The sequence below is a fragment of the Embiotoca jacksoni genome, unplaced genomic scaffold (genome assembly GCF_022577435.1).
Source record: "Embiotoca jacksoni isolate LCO1_2020_lvr unplaced genomic scaffold, fEmbJac1.0.p SCAF_2, whole genome shotgun sequence".
NCBI classification, from domain to species: Eukaryota; Metazoa; Chordata; class Actinopteri; family Embiotocidae; genus Embiotoca; species Embiotoca jacksoni.
Genome location: NW_027185340.1, coordinates 18,703,092 through 18,726,891, shown reverse-complemented (window position 1 = coordinate 18,726,891; position 23,800 = coordinate 18,703,092). Strand labels below are relative to the sequence as shown.

The 23,800-nt window shown below is 42.0% G+C and overlaps 3 protein-coding genes across 5 annotated transcripts; 2 read left to right on the top strand and 1 right to left on the bottom strand.

The window, feature by feature from the left end:
* Nucleotides 1–101: 101 nt before the first annotated feature.
* On the top strand, nt 102–3,361 carry LOC138201406 (endoribonuclease YbeY-like). Its single transcript, XM_069154886.1, has 4 exons — nt 102–632; nt 1,430–1,561; nt 1,804–1,872; nt 3,033–3,361. Exons 1-4 carry the CDS (start codon nt 291–293, stop codon nt 3,126–3,128), a joined length of 639 nt encoding a protein of 212 aa, XP_069010987.1. The 5' UTR covers nt 102–290; the 3' UTR covers nt 3,129–3,361.
* Nucleotides 3,360–17,410, bottom strand: LOC138201404 (ubiquitin carboxyl-terminal hydrolase 37-like). Its single transcript, XM_069154882.1, is given in 25 exon segments — nt 3,360–5,102; nt 5,427–5,565; nt 6,328–6,397; nt 6,915–7,030; nt 7,287–7,347; nt 7,607–7,773; nt 8,048–8,267; nt 8,374–8,521; nt 8,780–8,833; nt 9,056–9,220; nt 9,444–9,523; nt 9,722–9,839; nt 9,980–10,230; nt 10,763–10,886; nt 11,206–11,337; nt 11,489–11,580; nt 11,582–11,645; nt 11,728–11,821; nt 12,089–12,177; nt 12,470–12,547; nt 12,655–12,770; nt 12,868–12,956; nt 13,859–14,009; nt 15,116–15,344; nt 17,248–17,410. Coding segments are annotated over 24 exon segments (2,880 nt in total). The 5' UTR covers nt 15,290–15,344; nt 17,248–17,410; the 3' UTR covers nt 3,360–5,014.
* On the top strand, nt 17,075–22,726 carry cnot9 (CCR4-NOT transcription complex subunit 9). 3 transcript variants are annotated; one of them, XM_069154885.1, is made up of 8 exons: nt 17,075–17,128; nt 18,417–18,602; nt 18,733–18,848; nt 19,211–19,320; nt 19,423–19,532; nt 19,762–19,860; nt 19,976–20,067; nt 21,880–22,726. In XM_069154885.1, the coding sequence occupies exons 2-8, from the start codon at nt 18,561–18,563 to the stop codon at nt 22,046–22,048; spliced, it is 738 nt and encodes a 245-aa protein (XP_069010986.1). In that variant the 5' UTR covers nt 17,075–17,128; nt 18,417–18,560; the 3' UTR covers nt 22,049–22,726. The 3 variants fall into 3 exon arrangements, with proteins under 3 accessions (XP_069010986.1, XP_069010985.1, XP_069010984.1); XM_069154884.1 differs by lacking the exon at nt 17,075–17,128 and adding an exon at nt 17,397–17,611; XM_069154883.1 differs by lacking the exon at nt 17,075–17,128 and adding an exon at nt 17,397–17,877.
* The last annotated feature ends 1,074 nt before the right edge of the window (nt 22,727–23,800 follow it).

Here is a 23,800-nt window from a genome sequence, read left to right as displayed (position 1 = left end):
GTTTATAGCATGTTGATTTTTTTTTTTTGGCTCCCAATATTTCCCTGCATCCGGTTCCGGTCCGACAAATCTCGTGGTCCCCGCTCAATGGTAAACTCGGTTCCGGGAATAGTCGCCGGTTCTCGAGGAGGTCTTGAACAGACAAGCCACAGCTTTCCTTAACAGAGAGAATATTTGTACCAACTATTATTATCACTCCTAGACAAGCCAGGGAAAAAAAAAACCCGTAATCTGTCGGTTTTGAAGGACTACATTTTGATACGTGTCACCTTGAATTCTGCCTCTTCTGAATGGTATCGCTCGTAAATTTACCGCCTAAGAATCACTGTGTCTGCGCGTCGCCGGAGGTCGGGTCAGCCTTAACGCTCACTTATGTGTCGACATTATCGGAAAGCCCTGCTCTTTTTACGGTGAGGTTTAAAATGGGAGTAGTGTTGCGGAACCTCCAGAAGGTGGTGCCTCTTCGACGCGCCAGGCTGCGCCGAGACGTCGACACGCTGAGACACATACTGGGCATCCAGAAGTTTGACCTGGGTGTCATCTGCGTGGACAACCGCAGGATTCAGCAAATTAATAACATTTACAGGAAGAAAAATCTGCCCACGGACGTCCTCTCGTTTCCATTCTACGAGGTAAATATGGCTGCTTGCAAAAAAACAAAAAAAATATGACAGCAAAACTATCAATTCTTCGACTTCCACCTGTTTATTTAAAGTGTTTTACTGACATGCTGCTCTGTCTTTGACTGGGCTTTTTTTTTTTTTTTTTTTTTTTTTTTCTCAATAAAAATGGCAAACCAATCACCACAATCTAATGGGATAGGGTTACCGCTTTATACTAGGAATTCTCCAATCAAAGAAATGCACAATGATTTTCATTGGTATCAGATAATATCATCTTTCCAATGAAATATCGGCATCGATGTGAAATAGACATTTCTGCGGATATGAGAAGCTGATAAAATTGCACCTACACACTAGCGCGAAAGACTGTCCGAAATGAGTTGGAAATGGATAAAGTGCCATAAAGTGCAATACCACCGAGGGCCACTAGGGGCTGGTTTAAAGCTAAACCTCTGGCTTCAATAGACTGCCGTTCAAAAAGCGTTAACTTCTGTCTGGAAATACAAAGTCAATAAATGTTTCCCACAAGTTGTTATGGTGTCATTATCCAAATTCACTCCTTCTGGTCAGTGTTGTGGTGGGTCTTCTGAAAGAAATGCCATCATTAATTAGATATTAAGCTTAAAAGCAATGGTGTCCTATGTTTGGGGACGTCAACCACAATTGTGACAGCTCGAGTGCTTCAACAATACAAATCTAACCGTCCGTCTTAAGAACCGTCGTCCCGATCATTACGAGTAACAAAGACTGCATGTACTTAACGTTGGTATCGGCAACCATCCTTAAAAAGCTCCTTGTGTTTTCAGGACCTGAGACCTGGTAAGCTGCCTTCTCCTCTTTACAGAGATGAGCTGAATCTCGGGGACGTTTTCCTCGGGGTGGAGTTTGTGATGAAGCAGTGTCGGGAGGAGTCTCTCGACCTGCACGGTGTTCTTACTGTGAGTAGCTGCAACACCGAACAATGTCTCTCACGTATTGGGTCTATGGTAAAAGTTTGCCAGCTCCCACAAGGTGGTGGATAATTTAGTAAAAAAAAGAATAGTAAATGAATCAGTAATTCATGTTTTTAACTTAGACATCCTGTCTATGTCCCGAGTAACTTGCCACTGCTTACAAATGACTCCAGTCATGTCATTTGCTGTTATTGATGAATTGTTCCGCTCTTTTCGTCTCGTCTCAGGTTGTCACTGCTCACGGTATCTGTCACCTGTTGGGCTACAGGCATGAGACGGAGGAAGAATGGACCGAGGTTTGTAAGTTTATGGGGAAAGACATTTTCTCATGGAGCTTCATAAGGACATCGTCATCGGTCTTAATAGATAGACTTGTTCTTTGATATTATGATAAGTAATTCCACTTAGAAATGTTCACAGCAGGTTGGTGAGTCATGCCAAGGAATTTGGGACAGTTTTGGAAAAGAGATGTTGGTGCTGAATTATTAAAATGTATTATGTTTTAAAAAGCTGAGAGTACTAAAAATATCTGAAAGGCAAATATTTCTAAAAGAGCAGGAGTGATGCTGGATTTGTGGGACCAGTACAAAAACTTCTGATGTTGACATATCAGTTGATAATCTTTATCTATACATTCTGTATATAGTTTATATAAGCGCGCGGTTTTTTTTTTTTTTTTTATAATGATCTCCCAAATGTGGTTATGAAACACTTGTGACAAAAATATCTAATATTACCAGACAAAAAATTCACTGCATGAATATTTGAGTGCCGAAACTCCAGCAGCAGCATCATTGTTGGAACTACTTCGACATCATTCAGGGGGTCAGTGACTCACTGGTCCGTCCTTCAGAGCGACCGAGCGAACCGTAACACGGTTTCAGACTATCGTCAAGAGCACACTGAAGCTGAGCCAGGCAGAGCCAGGCTACCGAAACAGTAAACGTCACTGGGAATTTAATGTTCATAAATAACAATTTCAAATTGAACAAGTCCTCATTTACCCGAAGCATGTTTTTCTGCATTAAGTTATAGAAAAGGTTTTCACATCGGCCAACATATGCACCAATACCGATGTATCTGTGAAATCGGCCAGCCGTTATATCTGTCAGGCTCTGACTGCAAAACAAACAAAACAAGCAAGATAAAAGGATGGCAAGATACCACTGGAAGTAGTGGCTCCATGAAATTTGGGTAAACTTTCCCTTTTACTGAATAATTGTCAGTGTATTTTTCGTTTTTTTTTTTTTCATTTATCTCTTAATTTCAGTTTGTTTAATTAAGTTTTAGCTCACATACAAACCACAGCACAGACTATATATATAAGTGTGAAACAATCGTTTTAAGATCTGAATGGAGGCTTATTTCCCCTCAAACTGAATATTTGCACTATATGAATGTATGAACTACGATCTCACTGACATCTGAACGATCATATGCACATGTTTGTTTCCAGATGTTGCAGAGGGAACAGTACATTCTTAGTGAGTACAACAGACTGACAGGCCGACATCTGGAGCCCCTGATGAAGAGATGCGGTCAGGACAGGTGACGCCGACTCCTCCCTGCGAATTCTGCAGATAAAACTCTGCGCTGGGAGTTCTACGGTGCTTCAAGCTGCTGTTTCACTGCCGTGGTTCATAAACAAGTATGAGGACACTGACAGCGTTCGTCTCGCCCGCTGCCGTGCTTTTTTTTTTTTTTTAAGTACTTGAATCACCTGGAAGTTAAGACTTTGTGTAACACGTTTTAAACATGAAATAAAACAACATCTGTGTACTTTCACTGGAATATTTTTATTAAAATCTGCTTTAGGAAGAGTCACTTGTGTATGAAGGGTAGAAAAAGCTGTTCATTCTCACTTCACAAATACATTTTCACCCTCTTTACACTGCATTTGGGGACAGGAGGTTCAGGTAAGCACAAAAGTTTTCAGAAAGGGAGATGAGACATGGACATTCGGAAAGAAAAAAAACAAAAAACTTTGAGTAACTTTTGTCCATGATAACCGACAACAGCAAACTGTACTTCCAGGAAGTCAGCTAAAAATAGTGCACACTTCCTAAAAAGAAAAAAAAAACAACTATATAGGCCTGGGTCATAAGTCACATTTGGTCTACACTGACTACTGTTTAGTTTATGCAAATTTTAGGAAATAATTTGGTGTGCTTGGATATGACACCACATTTTTAATGTTGGACATCACTTGTGGCATATTTAATGTGATTTAATTTTTACAGTGGTAACGGGAAAATAAAAAAAGATTTTACAGCCCGTGTGTGGTACAGGACGAACAATACTCCCACATATTCCACTGTGTAAGCAAACATGCCTGACAGGAAGTAGGTGAACAGGGTTCGCAGAGAGGTAAATACTGTATACTGCCCCTACAGGTGGTGAAATAAAAAGACATTTATGCTATAGCTTGCTTTCCTGGTGATCTGGTAGTAATGACCTCTATTTGCTGTGGCTTATCTCGGGCTAATTCAGATAAAAATCAACCCTATGTTGCAATAAATAGAAAAATCTGTTGGCTTTTTATAGAAGAAAATCTGACTTAACACATCGTTTAGGTTCGACAAACATTCAAAAACAACGAGGTGCGACTTTCAAAGTAAAGCTTGTGTACATGTTTATAAAAAAGTTTTTTCTTGGGAGGCACAAGGTCAAAACTCCACAAAAAAGAATGAAGTGGGCTCCGACAGAGAAAAATAGTTTAGACAGATTCCATTCACATCTCTAAAATATGGAGATAAACAATTGGGTGGCAACAAGTCAAGCACAAAAAAACTAAAACAAAGCAACCGGGAAAACATCCACACAGTGACAGAAAGCTGATTTGAATTGGCCAGTTCGTGCCACAACATAAATATTGCACCAAAAATGTACCCGCTAAATACAACAACCCTCTAACTCTATAATAGCTTATGCTCCAACATAGAATATATCTTTATTTTAGTCTATATGGGAAATAAAGGGTCTGCAAACATACAATCCACAAAGCACCAGTAGCATCTGGTCTTTGATAGTTCTTAAGTGAAAGTCTGCTTTTAAAGAAGAAGTGTATTAATTAAGAAACAAAGAAAACTTTTTACAAAACGGTTGATAAAATCAAAGCAAAGAACCCAAAAAAAAAAAAAAAAAAAAAAAAAAAAAACTCCAGCCCCAAAAACACGGGAGGCAAAATTTGATCCACTGAACATTTGTAACTGCATTTTCTGGTATCTTAAAGAGTCTTAACAGTTTATCACCTGTGTGGGCGTCGACAGGTGTTGGTTTTTAGCCTGGCGTGCAGCGATCCGGTCGAGGACGACGAGTGCCTGCAGACGACCGAGAAAGGACGGCAGTCGGTAGTACTGAAGGTTGTTTCGCAGGTCGGCTTCATCTCCCGGGGATCGGCGGTGGACGAGAGCGTCGGCTGTCCGAGGACGAGAGCGCTCAGAGCGGCTGCAGGACGTTCCTCCCCGCCTCCGAAGAGCCGCTGCCTCCACATCGCTCCATCTCAGACAGCTGCTCGAACATGTCTCTGAGGGAACACGAGGTGATATGGGGAAGGGGGGAGGGAGGGAGGGGGAGGGGTTACAGCCAGTTCATGTCAAACTACAAAGATCAGCAGGCAGCGTTTCCTGTGTAAACTCACAATTCATCACCGAAAACACGCCCACCAACAACAACAACAACAACACCTCCATTCACGTACGCGATATGAAAGTCAAACCCCACACACCCGAGATGAAAGAGGATGGTCTTCAACATTTGGGCATATTAAATGTACTCCGCACAAACAGGAGAGAGAAGTTGTTTCCAGACACCCATCTGGTTATTTTTCTTCTTCTTTCTGTCAACTCACTTGTGCATGTAGAAGAAGATGTATCCGCTGCGGTCGCGGTCTCGCTGCACCGCCGCCTCCTGCGTGCGAGACACGTCCAGGTCGTTGTAGGTCAGCCACGACTGCTTCTTCATGTCGTACACGTCGCTGATATAATGGCCTACGGTGGGAAAACAGATACAGATGGAGTGCGGGGCGGTTTAAAGCGAGGACATCAATCAATCAGACTCAAAGCCAATCAGCACAAGTGACTGCTCTCTAATTTAAAGCTGGTTTGTGATGGTTTCTCCAGCTGCGTCTGTTTTTACAGGACCAGGACTGTATTCATTTAACCATTATTTAACCAGGTGTGAACAGCTGATATCAAATCTCTCGTTTCAGTGGTTTGAACGACGATTACATCCAAACTATAACATCCAAAAGGAGACATTACAAGTAGTACAGAGTAACAAGTACTGTCATTACAGAAGAGGTTACATGTTCACAGACAATGATTCATACATTTAAAAACTGCAGTTAGCTTGTGTTTATAACCGATTACAGACGAGAGCTTTTTCTAAACACGAGACATCAAAATCAGGTCTTAGTATTTGTCACTGAAGAGAGAGCAGTGAGAAATGTTATCATGCTTCGTAAACACCAGCTCCTCCAACAGTCATTATTTTATGAGCCATACATCATCTGTCAAAATGAAGCACAACACAGGGTCACGACAGCTGCGGTGCCACGAGACCGGCTGTGCGGACATTCTGGTTTGCCGCCAGAGGCGATGAGCTCATCTACGACCATCGCGCTACGCTGATCAGATTTTGGAGCACGTTAATGAATTATTTTCCACGCAGCAGCATCGTGTGTAAACCAGTGAACTGTGACGCGGTTTGAGAAAAAGATTCGGCACCAATGCGGGCAAACGAGTGCTCACCAGAAGAGGAGCTGCTCCCGATGTGACTGACAACACTGATGAGTCTGAAAGAATTGGCCAAGTCTCCGCTCTGTGGATATACGAGGGGAGATTATTCCGTTAATCCTAATGTGAAGACATGATATCACAGAAACGCCTTCAAACACACACTAAGTAAAGAATCAATACAATATTAAATCAGTCAAGAGCGTATCGCCACACAGTGCAAGCTGTTGGAACGTCCACTATTATTTCGTGCCCGCTGCTTTCTTGGACTTTAGACCTTTTGTGGACTAACAAATAACCAAATGACTTTAACGCTATTTAATGCATAAATCAAATACCTTAATATTTAACTGTCAATTGTTTAAATTAAGCTTTTCCATGTTTAACTGTGGAAAATATCCTGTAAATTATTAGTAGTTACAAAACCAAAGCAGACATGTTGAGCCAGACTAGTTCTTACATACAAAAACTATTTTTTTTACTTCAGTATGTTGGTACACAACTGTAGAAAAAGAGTAAATCAACAATTAGTATTTTTTTTTTTTTTTATTATGATCACGACCATTGAACATGAATGAATCTTAAAGAAGGACAAGAAGCACCTCAGCGTTTCTCTTCAGGTTCTCGGCCTCTGCCTCCGTGTACTCCATGTCCAACACGTCTTCGTTACCGGAGTCGTCGTCGGAGCCCAGCAGCTCCGGCAGAGAGTTGTTAAACTCTGTTGGTCGACAAGGGGAGAGCAGATCCTTAAACATTTAAGGTTCCTTTCTGACTGACCGCCTCCACCACTGTGTAGCATGTCTGCACCGCTGCCAGCTGACTGGTGCCGGTAGTGGCCAAAACTGCTGCAAAACCAGTGGTGCTTGTTCGACCAAAGATGCTCAGCCAAAAACTGGTGTTTGTGTGGGAGTGTCAGGAGACCACACGTAGAAACGACCAGCTTGTTGACGAGCAAAATAACTTTCGGTGAATACCTTGCAAGCTGAGCTCAGTGGCCCTCTTCAGATCATCATCCTCTCTCATCTCCTGGGCTTCCTGGATGTGGCGAAGAAAAGGGATTCATTCTCATTTCATTTTCATTCAGGTCTGCTGGGTTTTGAACGTCTACTTCATCATTAAGTACACGAGTCAGTGTGGACGACAACGTTTTAAAGATTAAGAAAAGAACTACTATAATGTAACATCAGCTCAGACTGGACCGTCAACATTAGTCATTAGGATGGGAGAAAAAGACGCTGCACATACGACACAGGTCATTTCTTTAAAGCAGACGTCACATGGTCTTTGGTCTTACATGCTCCTGGAGGCTCTGGGCCAAAGCCTGCTGCAGCTCCTGTTCTTCCCTCTCCTGATCCAGACTGTACTGCTGAACCCAGTCCAGCTCCCCCTGCTGCTGCACACTCTCCGGAGTCTGGTTCTCTTTGTTTTCATCCATCGTCAAGTCCAGGGAATCCAGCACATCTACACAAGATCAACACGCACATTTAGTCACTTAATCCTTCAATTCTACACGACACCTTCGCCCACAATCGTATACTTGAGCTTTAATTGAATTTGACCTTGTTTATGACATCATATTTTAGGCAACCTAGCCTTTGTATGAATGTCAAAAGGCGCATTGATTTAAGCTTTGTGTACTTGCAAAACAACATTTTTTTTCCATGCTACATTCGTACAATCCGTCTCTAATGAATCCCCATCTCCTGACTGTATTAACCTCAGGATGTTGGGATACCTGCAGGCTGTTTGCTATCCGTTTCCAGCAGGTCTGTGTGATAGGCCAGGTCGTGGGCATCCGTGTCACCAAACCCCGTGTCGGGGCTGCTGGTCGGCTCGTCCTCCAGGGGAGGCGGCGCAGAGAAACTGGCCTCTTGGCGACTCATCTCCAGCACAGCTGCCAGCATTTCATCGTCATTAATGCCGCTGAAGTCTGCCGAGTCCATCGGTGGTCCTCTCTAAAAATAACCACAAGAAAAACACATAAACCGTATCACAACAGCGACAGAGACAAAAAAAGGAGGCATAAACATAAATGTCCAAGAGATAAAAGTAAATGTTCACCTCTTCTGGGCGCTCGTCGTCATCGGGCAGGCAGCTGCTGAGGCGTCGCTTGCGGCTCGCGTTCACCTTTCTGTTGGGCTCCTCTTCACAGTCGGAGTCCACGAGGATCGAGGTGCAGCTGGAGTTGGCCACCTTCCCTCCAATCCGCCTACACAGTCACAGTTCAGTAATCAAATTTACAAGCCAAAAGTAGAAAACTAATGACTCCGTCTTAGCTAGTCATGCAATATGTAGCAGATTACACACAACACATCAAAGGGGAGCAAAGAACAAATGGCAGCAACTTAAAAGTTCAGTTTTACGGGGGAAAAAAACCCCCACTATTTTTCCCAGCTTAAATTAAATACTACTTTTTTTCACTGTTTTCTGTTTGACATGATTATTTCCATTTTTTTGCAGTTCTTACCGGAGAGGTAATGTGGAGGAGTTGACCGACTGTGACGTTTTGAGTGTTCTGGAACTTTAAGGAAGAAAAAGAAAACCTTTAAACGGCAAATTGTTTTTTTGGCCATCATCTCTTAGCCAGTTGAGTTGTAGTTAATACGGTCCAGGTCAGTCAGAGAACTTTAACATAAAACCCTACGAGATGACTCAACAGCTTTACATGTAGGTAAACAGTGTGTGAAAAGCTTAGTTTGTTGTATTTGTGACATTTTCTTTTAATGTGTTTGTTATGTCTTACACGGAGGCTTGGGAACTCCAGCCGAGAGCGATGGGGGGTCTTGTGGATTCGGTGCAGTGGGACAGCAGGGTCAGGTACCGCGGGATCACCACCTGCTGGCCCAGCTTGCTGTTCAGAGACAGCTGAGCGTTGAAGCTGTACCGTTTCAGGTGGAGGATGAGCACCCTGTGGGGAGACAGCATCCATCACATTTTAAAACCAAATAGCTTCTTTGTTTAATTTTAAGCGCTCCTTTTAGTTTTAGTCGTTTTTAGATGTGTTGGTTGTGATTCTGATTGTTGCGACGCAGCATCTAAAATCATATTTGCAATGATGTGTGCTTTTGCTGATTAATAGGGAGTGTCTGTATTTTGCATGTCTTCCATGTTAGTCGTCTGAGTGTAGATACCTGGGTAGTTTGCTGAATTTATGAGTTACAGTTGCTGCTTTGCCGTTGCACTTTTCACACGAGTATTCGATTTCCTCCATCTGTCAAAGGAAAAAAAAAATACAACTGCTATTACACTTTGAAATATATATAGATGAGGGCTGTTTGCCTTGTTTCATACAGAGATTTTTTTTATTTTACATCCAATAAAAAGCTTGGAGAGCAGTCTTAAGACAAATAAATAAAAAAAAATGTTATCAGAATTGATGTTTAACAGCCTGTTGATGTAGAAGACTCACCCTGAAAAACAGATCCAGAGAATCCTGGATGGAGCGAAGCGGGAGGGTTTTCTTTCTGCGCGGCAGGTCGATGGACAAATCATTGAACTGCTCTCGCTTGGTCACCACCTCGCCACAGCTGAGACACAACGCAAAAAAACATCACAAACGTTTCTTCATCTTCGCCAAAGAGAGACACGCGGAGAGTTTTCACAGATGCATTACAGGGATCTATTGCCGAGATAACGTCAGATGATGGACGGGGGGGACAGGCCTCACCCTTTGCAGGTGATGGTGTGTTGGACCTCAAATTCCATGTTGACCGCCACGGGGCAGGTGTAGATGCGGGTGGTGTCCACCTCTTCGCCCGGCTCCACCTTGCCCGCCGATGACGCTGCCGTCGCCTCCTGACCGTTCTCGCACGACGACGACGACGACGAGGCGGCGACATCGTTCATCCAGCTCTTGTTCATTTTCTCCACATCGTCCTTCAGCTGGTCCAAACACTGACTCAAGAACTCGTGAGCATCCTGATGAGATTTAAGACAACAGTGAAAATCACTTCTTTAAGGTGACTTTGATTTGTCGCGTTGTGTTTACAAACAGGGGTCAAACGAGAGGAAAAATAACAGATTTTATGAAATACAAAGCTTCTTCAAATCTACAGTCAAACATTTAAAAACGCTTTGGACTCCTAAGTTTCTTTTCTTTTACAGAAAACTGGTGACTAATTTATCTCAAATTCCCACTGCAGCATGACAATGGCTCCAAACATACAGCTGCAGTCATAAATAATCTTCAGCCACAACCGGAGTCTTGCAACAGATGGCACATTTTATAAAGCTTTATAGTGAATACTTTATATTGGACATGTGTGTGCAAACTTTATTTGGTACATTTTAGAGGTAGTTTTTTTTTTTTTTACATCTGCCACCGTTTTCCACAGCGGCTCCCTCAAAGTAAAGCTCAACTCAAAGATGTCAAAAATATACCCAGCTGCACTTTTCACGTGTCTGTATTGCACCACTAGTCTGAACACCCGACTCTGGTGGGAGATCTTACATTCTGCATGTTTCCAGAGAAGCGCTCAGCTGTGGAGGAGATGGCACTCTTCACTTTCCTCAAGAGGTCCTTTTTGGTCTCTGGACAGCCCACATCCTTTTTGACCATGAGGTGAGCAAAACGCCTGCAAGGAGTGACGACACAACGCACTTTTACGAACGTTTAAGTATCACAAAATTGCTACAGGCTCTGATAAACATGTCTTGAAAAGGGCATCCTTTAGCATTAAGAACAAATGTTCTACGTTTTTTTTGTTTTTTTTTAAGGCATTTTATAGTGATTTCACAGATTTTGTAGTTTTTATTTCAACATTTTTTTTAACACATATTTGTGAAAAGACCACAATCCTGTAGTCGCTTAAATAACCTCAAGATATACTGGAGCATAATTCCTCCCTTTAATCTACCTCTACCCACACAAGATGAATGAGTATAATACTGTACCTGAGCAATGCGTTGATGGGCACCTTCTTCCAGGGGATGCTCTGCCTCAACATGTCATTAGAGAAGGAGGGAAGGCTGAAGAGAGACTGCAGGATGGCGTTCATGTAGCAAGTGTTGCCCAGATTGGAAAATCTGCGATGTTTGATAAAAAAAAAAAAAAGGAAATGACATCGTAAACGGCAGCGACAGCTTCTTCTTCCAATTTTCCTTTCATTCTGTTATATTAGATCCAAAATACATGCTAACCAAATATCTGGTCCCATTTAGTGGGGCTTATTCTTACCCTTGCAGTGGGGGCTGAGGCTGTGCCAGGGTGGATGGCCTCTGCTTGTTCCAGCCGCCGTAGTCCAGAGAGGGTCGCACCTTCTTGAACGGGGGTGGCGTGGTTGGGCAGCATGAGGCTTCTCTTGGCTGTGGTGGTCTGCGCCGTGCTGGGTGGCCTAAGGTGAATATTAGCAGTAACGATCATACAGGTGTTAATCACAGGCTTTAGCGAACCTCACCGGGACCTCAGATACTCACCTGTCCAGGAAAGAGTGGCTCTGGCTGTAGTCTTTAGTCACAGATCGGCTGCCGTAGAAGGACGCTGGCTGAAGGGGAGTTGAACCCAGTGGAGCTACAGGGAAGGCGGAGAACAAAATCGATCCAAGGCCTCATAATTTACTAAAGGCAAACAAATCATTTTACTGGTTCTAGTAAAACAAAATCAATACAACAACACACACACACACACACACACACACACAAAAAAGCACATATGTTGTAAAGATGGAGTTTAAAAAAAAGTCTAATATGTGCATGAATACACAAACAACAGCCTATTATGGCTATTAAGTGCATATTATGCCGATGGCGTTGCTACTAAGCTGCGGATGAAGTTTACCTGAGCTCCTGTTCTCCTCTGTTTGCTTCAGCTTTTCTTTGCAGCTCAGAAGAAACTTCCTGGAAGGATCTGAAGTGGCTTTGTTGTTGCTGGAAAAAAATGATATATATTTTTGGGACTTTAAATATATTTATTGGGTCAAAATAAACTCTTTGTTGGCACATTGCTGGCACAAATGGTTTCCATTTTGTCAAGCGGCTACACATATATAATAACAGTTATTTGACTGTATTATATCTCTTACCACGAGATTTAACGGGGGGGAAAAACCATAGTAAAAACCCGAGCAAACAGTTCTGACCAAAGGCTGCTGAAGTCATGTGATTCTATTTGCATCCGGCGCCACTACAATTCAGTCTGGCCAGTATCGGTTGCTGTTACCTGGAGGAGTCATTTTCCTTGGGGTAGTCCTCAGTGAGGTCACTTTCAGAGTTCAGGAGTCTCTTTCTCTTTTCACTCCTGAAACAACAGTAACAGAAATAATAAATAATTTACAAGCTGGATTGACCCTTCCATTCTGTGTCATAAACTAGTGAAACAGAAGCCAATATAAATTTCAACCACACCTGTTCTCAGACAGTCCGGTGCGAGTGGGAGTGGAGGTCGCTCTGCTCGGGCTGCCCAGAGGTTTCCGCGGTGTGCTGTCCTCCCGTCCTTCTGCACTCTGCCGCCTCGGCGTGGTCTGAAACGTGTTTGGAGTCTGAATGTTAACTGAACCGTACGCGTACCTTTGTCTGAATATTTTCAGGATGAAACTGTTGTTCTGTGTTGATGCTCACCTGCCTCTCCCCTGAAGGGTTGGTTTCATTTTTCACAGATCGGTTCCCGAGCACGCTGAAGTTCGCACTTCCGTGGGATGATTTTAAAACTGAAAAACAACAACAACAACAAAAAAACGATAATGACTCGGGAAAGAAAACATGAAAAAAATACTGTTTCGTTTTGCTTTTACCTGCATTTTGTAACTACTCCGGTGATACTAGTTCATTGCGGCATTTCTAAATACAAAATCCCATTGGTCTCCGTAATGCAGATGAATCAAGAGCGATAAAGAGCTGCATCTTCGAACTTTTGTCATTTTAATATTTTTCCAGTACAGCTGAGCAGTGCTACACTGGACATTGAATTCTCCTGATAGTCATTTAAAACGCTGCAGCCATTTCATCATGATTTCAAAACATACCGCTATTTATTCAAAACAAAAGCAAATATAGACACATTTTCACAAATAAGTATAAAATCAGCAGAAATAAGAGTTTCCTATCCTGTTTAAGATGTTCCCACGTTCTTTAAACTAAACTCCGTATCAAGATGGACAGTAAGCACTCAGCTCAGGAGTACAACATGAAGAACAAAAGGAACAGGACGCAACAACAGAAGACGCAAAGCAGTGTCGGACGAGAAATAATCAAACTGAACAAAATGCTTGTATTAACCTTCTAATCTGGCCATTCTGTGTCCACTATCGTAGTTCATTCACAAATATTTAGTGTATAGTAAACAAGGCGGTGGTTCAAAAGTCACGACAGTCTTCGGTCGAGTGTTCCTTCATGCCACATAAAGCACCGCTTGAGAAATACAACTCAAACAAAGCCGCAACAAAAAAAATGATGGATATACTGTGCAAGATCATCAGAATTAAAGCTCATTAATATGTTCAACATTCTCAATAAAAACCGTGTAACTTTGGTTTCCATCTTTTGCTTATATTTCGCTGCGAACCGTCAAAAAAGCTTTGCAAAGTCTGAAGATGTGAAGTGGCGTTATTACCTGGCTTCCCCTGCTTCAACTTTTCCAGGTAATCTTTAGTCTTCTGAACCAAAGACGGAGACATCTTATCCAACGTGATGACGCTGTTGTCCTTCAACGTCAGCATGATCCTGTTCAGATTCTGGGTAAAGTTCTTCACGTTCTGGTTCAGCTAAAGGCAAGAAAATAATTCAAAGTAGTCAATTTAGCATTATGATTGCAGCTTCATTAAATTATTTATTATAAATGTTTTGCCCTCAACAACACGGGCATTCAGAGGATTCAGATCTTTACACAGGACCCCTGACCTAGTGAGCAAGTGTGTGTTGGTTCAATAGCCCAGCAGCCAACTCATTAGCTAACATGACAAAGTCACTTCCACATTATTCACAGGTCCAGAATTCCTACTGAAGTTTGATGAATGGCTCAGTTGAGATAATTACAAAAGTGCCAAAAACTAAACATTTGACCTCATTTGACCATGAGTGAGATTTATTTTCTAATCCAGTTCAGTTCATGGTTACAGTCCAGAGCCTCAGCTTATTTGCCGCACAATCGGATGACAAGCCTCTAAAACTTGTACTGTACTATTTTAAGTGCAACCAAGGTTTTGACTGATGTCACACTGTGACACGTGCAAAAAAAAAAAAAAAAAAATAGCTTTGCGGTGATGACAGTAACGAGGGGTTCTTTCCTCTTTACTCCTTCTCTAGAAATGTCAGATCGTGTCGTCTTCCACCAGTCCGGCACTTTTCAATTCTTTACTCGCCTTGAAAACTACTGATAGATGTTACTGTCACACTTTTCTGTTTTGGGTCAATCACATGCACGGTTTCTTTCTATCAGGCATTCAGAGTGCTGCGCTGTTTTTACCATATTGTTCATATTATACTCCTTTCTCCCTAATTTTCGAGACAGAGACAGCCCAAAAAATACGCACACTGTCAATCATTTGAATTCCTCAGACCTTCATGTGGTATACATCTTAAGTGCGAAGGATCTAATCTGTCTTGTGCCTTCTTAACTTAAGTTTTGAATATAATTTGCCTCTCAAGGGCAGTGAGCTACCGTGTAAAGTGTCGGCCTGACCATCAGGAGGACTTTGATAACAAGTGTCTCACCCAAGGACACTTTGACATGTGGATCTAGCCACCAATCCCGTGATTAAATGGACACCCACTCTATCTCCTGAGCCACTGACCCAGATAAATCAGATAAATCATTTAATCAGACGTATTATTGAATGTGTTAAAAACTGTAAAAAAAAATAATAAATACCTGGAAAGTTTTGGAGGCTCCGCCACAGTTGAATCTTAGACAGAGATTAATTTTGTTGTCCTTTTCCAAGATCTCAAAAGTTCCCTCTTTCCATCTGGTGGTGCCCAGGTCAATGCTGGTAAGGCGGATCTTAACAGCGCTACCACTGGAGAGTTTGGGCACTACGGTTGCCATGGCTTGCGATCCTGTTGGTGCACTTGTGAGACTGGGACTTGTGATTAAACAAATCCTACACAGGAGAAATTAAATTAACAGCGTCAGTACAACTGCAGTAATGTCCAGTCTACATAAAGTAGATTTGTAACTAGTGTGCTTCAACCAGAGGTGGAAGAAGTATTAAGATCTTTTACTGAAGTAAAAGTACTAATATCACATTGTGGAAATACTCCACTACAAGTAAAGATATTGGATTAAAAACTTTACCAAAGTAAAGGCATGCAAGTGAAAATAGTTAGCAGTTAAATGTACTTAAAGTATAGTAGAGTCTACAGCAAAGCAGCATATTCATGACATGAACATATATTTGTAGCGTCACTGGCCTGTAAAAAAATCACACATTTCTCAAAAGTAAATTCTTCATGAGGTCAGAAAAACGAGTGTTTTCAGTTTTGTTATGTTGCATTTTATAACTAATCCAAGTTATTAAATAGCTTCTTTGGCTATTTAAGATAAATAAGCTATTTAAGATAAATAAGCTATTTAATCTAAATAAGCTTCTGGGTAGAAGAAGGAGACCTTTTTCAGATTTAATCCTTTAGTTTATCAGAAACATTGGCATGGTTTCTAATGGACAGGAAGACTATACTCTGAAAACGACCTCGTAACTAAAGCTGTCAGACAAATGTAGTGGAGTAAAAGAAAAGTTTTATATTTTCCTCTGATACGTAGTGGAGTAGTAGTCGACAGCTGCACGACTTAGTTACTTTCCACCACTGGCTTTAAAGTTTGTGCACAACTTATTCAATAAACACAAAGGTATTCATTGTGATTCCTGTCGTTACTCCGTAGTTACATACATGGTCATTAAAACACACAGACGTGTGATGAACTGTACTCTTCACGGTCAACTTGACTTCTACATGTCGCCTGGACCAAAACATTTATTCAGAGATTAAGAAAAGGGTATCTGGGTACTCTGCAGCCTCGACGGGCAGCACGTTTTAAAACCGTGATTTGATTTAACCGAAAGCTTTAAATCCATTTAGAAAGAGCAGGACAGGGAGTCGTCGGGATGTGATGCTGGTATTGCCATGTGTTACTGCTGTCGAGAGATTTTTAATCCTGTCGGTTCAGTTTGACTTGCGGTTCATTTGTGTCGCCGCCCGGTCCTGGATCATTTAAATGAAGGTGAAATAAACAAACGAGCTGTCGAGCCAAAAATGAACTGCAAAGATGACGTCATTAAGGTCATAAACCCGAATAAACGAAAAGAGACAGACCGCGTCGGTCAAAGCTTTTTCTGCTTCGCTAAAAAAAAAAAAAAAAAAAAAAAAAAAAAAGTCACAACAAACTCCCAAACCGACGTCACGTAAGTTAGCACAACAGCTAACAGCAGAATAACGGCTCGTTGTGACAGACAACGTGTCCTCGGGACAGTTTGGACAAGAAGAGGAGCGCGTTTCACAAAGCGGGGGACACACGGGACACACCGCTGACAGTCAGAGGGAGAGAGGGGGGGGGAGGACGGGGGGGGGGGGGGGGGGGGGGGGGGGGTCAGCCGTGTTTGCACCAGCCGTCAAACGCGCCTCGCGGCAGGCGGAGATGAGCGACGGTGCGCGGACACACCGCGACCTGCGTTTGAGTGTCTTCTAGCTGTGAAGGTTCACGTCGCTCACACGGAACGAGTCGCGCAAATAGTGCGGAGAGCACCGAAGTTAGGAAGAAGAAGAAAAACAAAAAGAAGAAGAAGAAGATAGCCAGGGTGACAGCAGCCGAGCTGGATGTCCGGGATGCGGGTAACGTCGTCTCCTCATCCGCAGCCGCTGAATGGGAGCAGGAGGCCGACGTTAGCAGGTCGGCTAGCGGGCTAGCGGGAGCTAGCTCGCGAGCTAATTTGCCTGATTGTAATTTGGTGATGAAAAAAAAAAAAGAGAAAAGAGTCTCGGTTTGAGAACAACCGGGCAGATCTTTACCTGGCGGACGGTACGCGCTCGTCTTCAAACTTTAGAAAGTACCGAGGTGCGTTTGTCGGTCCTCCGGGGGGCAGAAAGTTAGTTTTGCCGGCATTCACCTGCTCTCCGGTCCGTATGTTGTTGACAGCGGTCCCGCACACGACGCCTCGCAGCACTGCGCGATGATGGCGGGAATGTGAAAATTCACAACGGAAATGATAAGCGAGACTTCGTCCCTCCTCGTTCTCGCGATACTGGGACTTATTTGTATCTAGGTTGCCTTCCGTCGGCTAACAAAAAAAAAAAAAACTCGCTCCAAGATTATGTTATTTGATGGTAAGCGGCCAGTTTGGACGGTGTTATAGCTGGAGTTATATTTTTAAAGGTTCTTATATTCTGTTATTTCAATGACGTAATGTTCCTTGAAGTCATGTTGATGTACACGCGTGCCGGACCTCGTTTGTCAAGACGTTTAGCGGCTAGCTCGGGCTAGCTGTCCGCTCTGAAGCGTTTCGTTACGCCAACTTTTAGTTGTATCGCGCCCACATTTGTTTGCTCCTCGACCCACACTTCAGCCGGCACGAGTAGGTTTTTTTTCAGCGACACTAGGAGACCGTAAAAGAGCTTCAGAGAATGCTGGCGACGGGAGCGGTGAGTAACGAGACCAGCTCTCAGGGCGACGACGTCTCCAACCGTCTTCACATGCCCCATGTTTTTTTTTTCCCCCGGTTTCTTTGTTTAAAACATAATATTCAACACCACCAGACCGCGTCTTAACTCTCCTGAACATTTTACAACACGCCGTGCTCGTTACGACGTTCATTCATGTTTTCCTCCCAAGTTCAGCGCGGCTTGTTTCGTGTAGTTTTAAACGTCGCGACCTCCGCCGGACCGTCGACGTGTTTGGATCCCCGCTTTGAGGAGAAATGTGTGTTTTTGACTGTGAAATAATTGGCTTAACAGTCGGTCAAACTTTGACGGTTTATTCAGCAAAAAACATTTGGATGTACATTTTATTTCCACGATCTTGATATCATGACTGTAAGCGATACCACACTGTGCTTTTTGTCTCGTGGTGATTTTATAATCCCATTTTTCTTTGCCTGCCATCACATCCGCTACGTATCCGAGGTTGAATTGGATGGTGAAGATGACTGAATTGTTATTTTATTTCCCCTTCCTGTTAACAGGCTGTAACTAACGTCTCAGCCCTGGCCCAGGTAGACCGGGAGAAGATCTACCAGTGGATCAATGAGTTGTCGAGCCCAGAGACCAGAGAAAATGCCTTGTTGGAGCTGAGCAAGAAACGGGAATCTGTGCCAGACCTGGCGCCGATGCTCTGGCACTCCTGTGGCACCATCGCTGCCCTGTTGCAGGTATGACCCGTAACGCCTCTTCGGTGCTGTTCACCTGTTTGTCACCGGCTGCGCGGCCCGGACGAGTTGAGTGATGAAATTAAGTTGTAAGAAGTTTCCTCCATCAATTGGTCTCTCTATTTCTTTTTAGGAAATTGTGAACATCTACCCATCTATAAACCCGCCTACGCTCACTGCTCACCAGTCTAACAGAGTGTGCAATGCCCTGGCTCTTCTGCAGTGTGTCGCCTCTCACCCAGAGACACGGTAATGGGACGCTCGCTATAAATGAAAATTGCAGTTTATTTTTGTAGCTTTTTCTGTTTGTGATGACAGTCTGCGAGAAGATTTACTTCTCCACAAAGATGTAGACGTACGTCCACTACATCTGTCATCAATTCCTCTAATTTCCAATCCGACACAACACATTACTAACAGCTTTTTCGATGTTTTTTTTTTTTTTTTATTGACATGTAAATATTTTACCTTTCTCTCTTCATGGATATAGATGCATGTCATGTTAATGTAGGCATTTAAACTTTAGCTCATGTCTTGTGTTTGATATTTATTGTGTTTTCTAAGTTCGTTCACGTTGATTAAAGTGCTTTTAATTCTTCACTCCTCACTAGGTCGGCTTTTCTCGCAGCTCACATCCCTCTTTTCCTTTATCCTTTTCTGCACACCGTGAGCAAAACACGGCCGTTTGAGTACCTGCGACTCACCAGCCTCGGAGTCATAGGTAAACTCTCATCCTGTCGATTGAGCATTATTTTCGGCAAATTGTCTTCATCATTTGAAGTGTATTACGGGCGCTAATAGAAGTGTTCTGTATTTGCTGTAGGTGCGTTGGTCAAAACAGATGAGCAAGAAGTGATTAACTTCCTTCTCACCACTGAAATCATCCCGCTGTGTCTCCGCATCATGGAATCAGGGAGTGAACTCTCCAAGACGGTACTTAACTATTAAGTCTGCTTTTTAAAAAGTCTTAACTGACTCCGAAAGTAAAAATTGACTGGTGGTATAAAAGTGAAAAGCACACTTGCTTGGAAGGACTGAAGTCAGATTAGATCACGTACCAGTGATCTCTCACAACCTGCTGATTTTTTTCCTTCTCTGTCTTCAGGCAACAATGTAAAATGGTGTCTTTATCTCACTATTCTCCCTTTCCTTTTTTTCTCAGGTTGCTACTTTCATACTGCAGAAGATACTGTTGGACGACACAGGGCTGGCCTACATATGTCAGACTTACGAACGTTTCTCGCATGTGGCCATGATTCTTGTAAGTGTTTATTCAGAAATGTCTGAATCTGATCGTCCAGCCTCTCTGCACCATGTGACACGTCATCCATTGTAAGAGAAGGTCAGATGTCAAATCTTCATCGTTGTCTTCGCAGGGCAAAATGGTGCTGCAGCTCTCCAAAGAACCATCAGCCCGTCTGCTGAAGCACGTCGTTCGCTGCTACCTTCGCCTCTCAGATAATCTCAGGTAGAGTTCCAGTGTTTACTGGGTACCGTTCGTGGTCACTTCTTTTAACTGTTGAGGAGTGATGATCTCTCTGATGTCGGCTCCAGGCCCTCATGACCAGGGAGAGTGTAACTGAAGAATTCAACCATCAGCTTTGCCACTAGGAGGAGCCATGACCTAGATACACTGTAGTGACTGGCAGTTAAATGGTTTGTCAGCTTGTGGTGAGAACTTAATGTCTGCCCGCTAATTTAAACAATTAATTTATTTCTATAATAATGATGGATTTCCAATGAAGCTTCAAATCTTCTCATCTTTATATTGCTGTAAAAAAAGAAAAGAAAAAAGAAGCAGTTTTATACTTATGACATTTTTATGAAATCTAATATTAACCTGCAGAAACACCAGCATCTCTATATAAAAATACCTGGATGGAACTAACAGAAATATTTCCATCACTATTAATGTTATTTTCCACCACTTGAGGTTTGACTGGTGCTCTTTTTAATGTCGTCATCTTGTTGCAAACCCTTTTTCTTCTGTGGTTTATTGGCAAATGACTGGAGAATTAACACAACTCACTGTTTATTACAAGACGCCTAACTTCTAATGTTCAACTGACCACATTTAAATGAGCATATATTGACATTAACATCATGGATTTAGTTGGTAATCCAAACACCACAGACAATAAATAATTTCTTCTTCATAAGATATATTATCAAACTATAATTTCACTTATACTGTAACAATGGCATAAAATTGACAGGAAAAACAAAATTGCAATTATTTGTTGACAATTAATCATCACTTAAAATTTAAATCAGATAGTTTTAAGTTGTCACCTAGCAACTAAATTCTTCACCAAACGAGATGTCAAGATGTTAAATGCAACTCAGCAGGTGAAACCGATGGATCAGTCACATCGTACGCTCACTTCTGGGTCTGCAGAGCAGAGCAGCTCGTTCTGAGGTCAAAAATGGAGAAAGAAAACCTGTCTGCTCCTCTGCAACATGCTCCCGGAAACCCTCCATGTTTTATTGACATTTACCAATATCAGCCTGATAGTTAAGATATTTTCCATTAGACCTCGTAACCCTTTAAGTAATATCAATAATGCATATCATGAATGCATATTACAGGAGAGAGTTTATGCATGAAGTTATGATTAGTCTATGATAATCCATAAGTGGAAAGAAACCCTCCATAAATAGCCGCCTAACTCTTAACATTTACAGATATATTAGTACATGGAGTAGACTAATCATGCGTGTCCTTTTTATGGTATCAATTTCACACATTAAAATACATGATGAACATAGTAAAACAGTTTGCATCTATTTATGATGCTATCAAAACAATCTGCTGCTCTGATACTTATACCAATGCTGCTTATTGATCCAATAGTTTAATAGTTTAATGACACTCTTATTGGCTCTCTTTGTTGTTGTTTTTTTAAGAGAAAACTAATTAAGAACAAACTTATTTTGATGTGTATTGTACATAAATTAACATTCTTCAGTTGCAAATTGCAACAACATTGGTTTAAACAGAATTTTTTTCATGAGGTGCTTATAGCAGGTCCATTTTCATATTTGTGACAACAGTGAAACAGCATCCAGCCAGGCACCCTACTCCATAATAACATTCAAAATGTTCAAACGGGCCATATCCGGTCCGCGGGCTGCCGTGTGAATAGCCCCGATCTAAAGCACAACCTCTCCTCTTCATGATTTTTATTTTTTTAATTTTTTTTAAATCTTTGATCTTGATATACGAAGATGTTGTTACAGTACATCGTTTATTGACACGCAGCTCCCCCCACCCCCTCAGAGCCCGAGAGGCGCTGCGTCAGTGTCTCCCCGACCAGCTGAAGGACAGCACCTTCGCTCAGGTGCTGAAGGACGACACCACCACCAAACGCTGGCTGGCTCAGCTGGTCAAGAACCTGCAGGAGGGCCAAGTCACCGACGCTCGCGGCATCCCGCTGGCTCCTCAGTGACGGGGGTGGGAAGTCACGGTGGACACAAATGCACTCGCTATCTAGAGTTTGTATTTTGCCAAATGTGGTGCTAAGACTGTGTGAAAAGTAAAGGACATAATGGAGGAGGATATTTTTTTTTTTGCTGTTGGATTGGTTAATTTCCACAGATGTTACTTCTGGGCATTAGGCCACTGTCACACCTACAAATATGTTTTTTTTTTTTAAAAGCCCACAGAGAAACAACCATTATTGGTATTTGAGACTTAATTTAGATTCAATAATGATATATTGGCTGTTATTTGCTTTTGACATAAACAGTTTTGGACAAAACTCCTTATGACTGGTTGATAAAGAGTTGTGATGAAGAAATGTTCATGGAGGTTTTTTTTTTTTTTACGGTGAAACAATTGACTTCACTATCAAAACAACAGCAGTATTTTTTTGAACAGTACACTTTGCTAAAAATTAACAACCATAGGTAAAGAAATGTGAAAGAATTGCAGCAAAATGAAAGATTTATTGCTGCAACGACAACAAATGAATAAATCCAAGTACCTCACTACGAATACATAAAGAAGCCGGTGATGTTTGTCGGCGCTCCTCTCTTCCCGTTTATCACTGTAACTCTGTAACATTCCACTTCCAGCTGTTATTTCTTGCTTCTTTTGTTTCAAATAAGATTTTTTTTAAATCTTTGGTATGACTGCTTGTGTCTCTTTTGCAAAGCACCTGTGCACTGATATGACAAGCAGTTTAGTGTTGCGGTGTATTTCTCAGGATTTTTTTTTTTTTAGTTTTTTTTACTGGTAGTGTATTTGATGATTTTACGTTCCAGGTTCAATCTCAGGAGATGCACTGGATTTATTCAAGGTATTTCAGAAATAAACAGGTCTCCCACCCAGGTTAGGATATTAATAGTCCTTATTGACATGCGGTAAGAGGAACACGTTTCAGTCGTTTTCACTGGAAACACGGTGTCAATGATTTTGAAGGACATTTCTCATGTCTCGTAGGAATAGAAACAAAAAGCGTTCCGTTCAAATATTCCTGGAAGCCTTTTCTTGTCTAACATTGATATTTTAAGAACTTTTTCAGACACCGAGTGTGTGCACCGTTGGTGTGATTTCATAATGATGAAATGAGTCACAGTCTAGAGGTCCCACATAACGATGCAACCATCCCATCAGTGTAGCCACTTATCTGTGTAGGGTTCAGGTGGCCGGATGCTATCCCAGCATGCCCTGAGAACGAGATGGGGTAGACCCCGGACAAGTTGCTGATCTGTGGTTGGGGCTTAATCTCACACAAACACAAACAAACAACCATTCACTCGTACATTTACATTTCTGGGCCGATTAGAGTCATTTACATATCTGATCTGCTCGTTTTAGAAGGAACCCACAAAGACGTGTCAAGAGCTCCGCCTCAGCAATATTTGTACCCACCACCACGCCACACACATCACTGTGTCAACAACATGGCATGCATTTTTTTTATTTTTTTTATTTTTTTTAATTATTATTACCACACCGCAAGAGTCATAAATACTTCCAACTTTGGTGCCTATATTTCACCATAGAGTGACACAAAAGGTTTACTTCATCAGTTTTATTTGAGTGAGGCTGCAACTATCGGCTCTGTTCGTAGATCATATTAATGTGCTTAGTCATTCTATTGTTTAGTCTATAAATCAGAAAAAAGTACGAAAATTCAAAAGCAATGACTTTAGATAACTTTTGTCCCAATAACAGTCCATAAACCAAAGATATT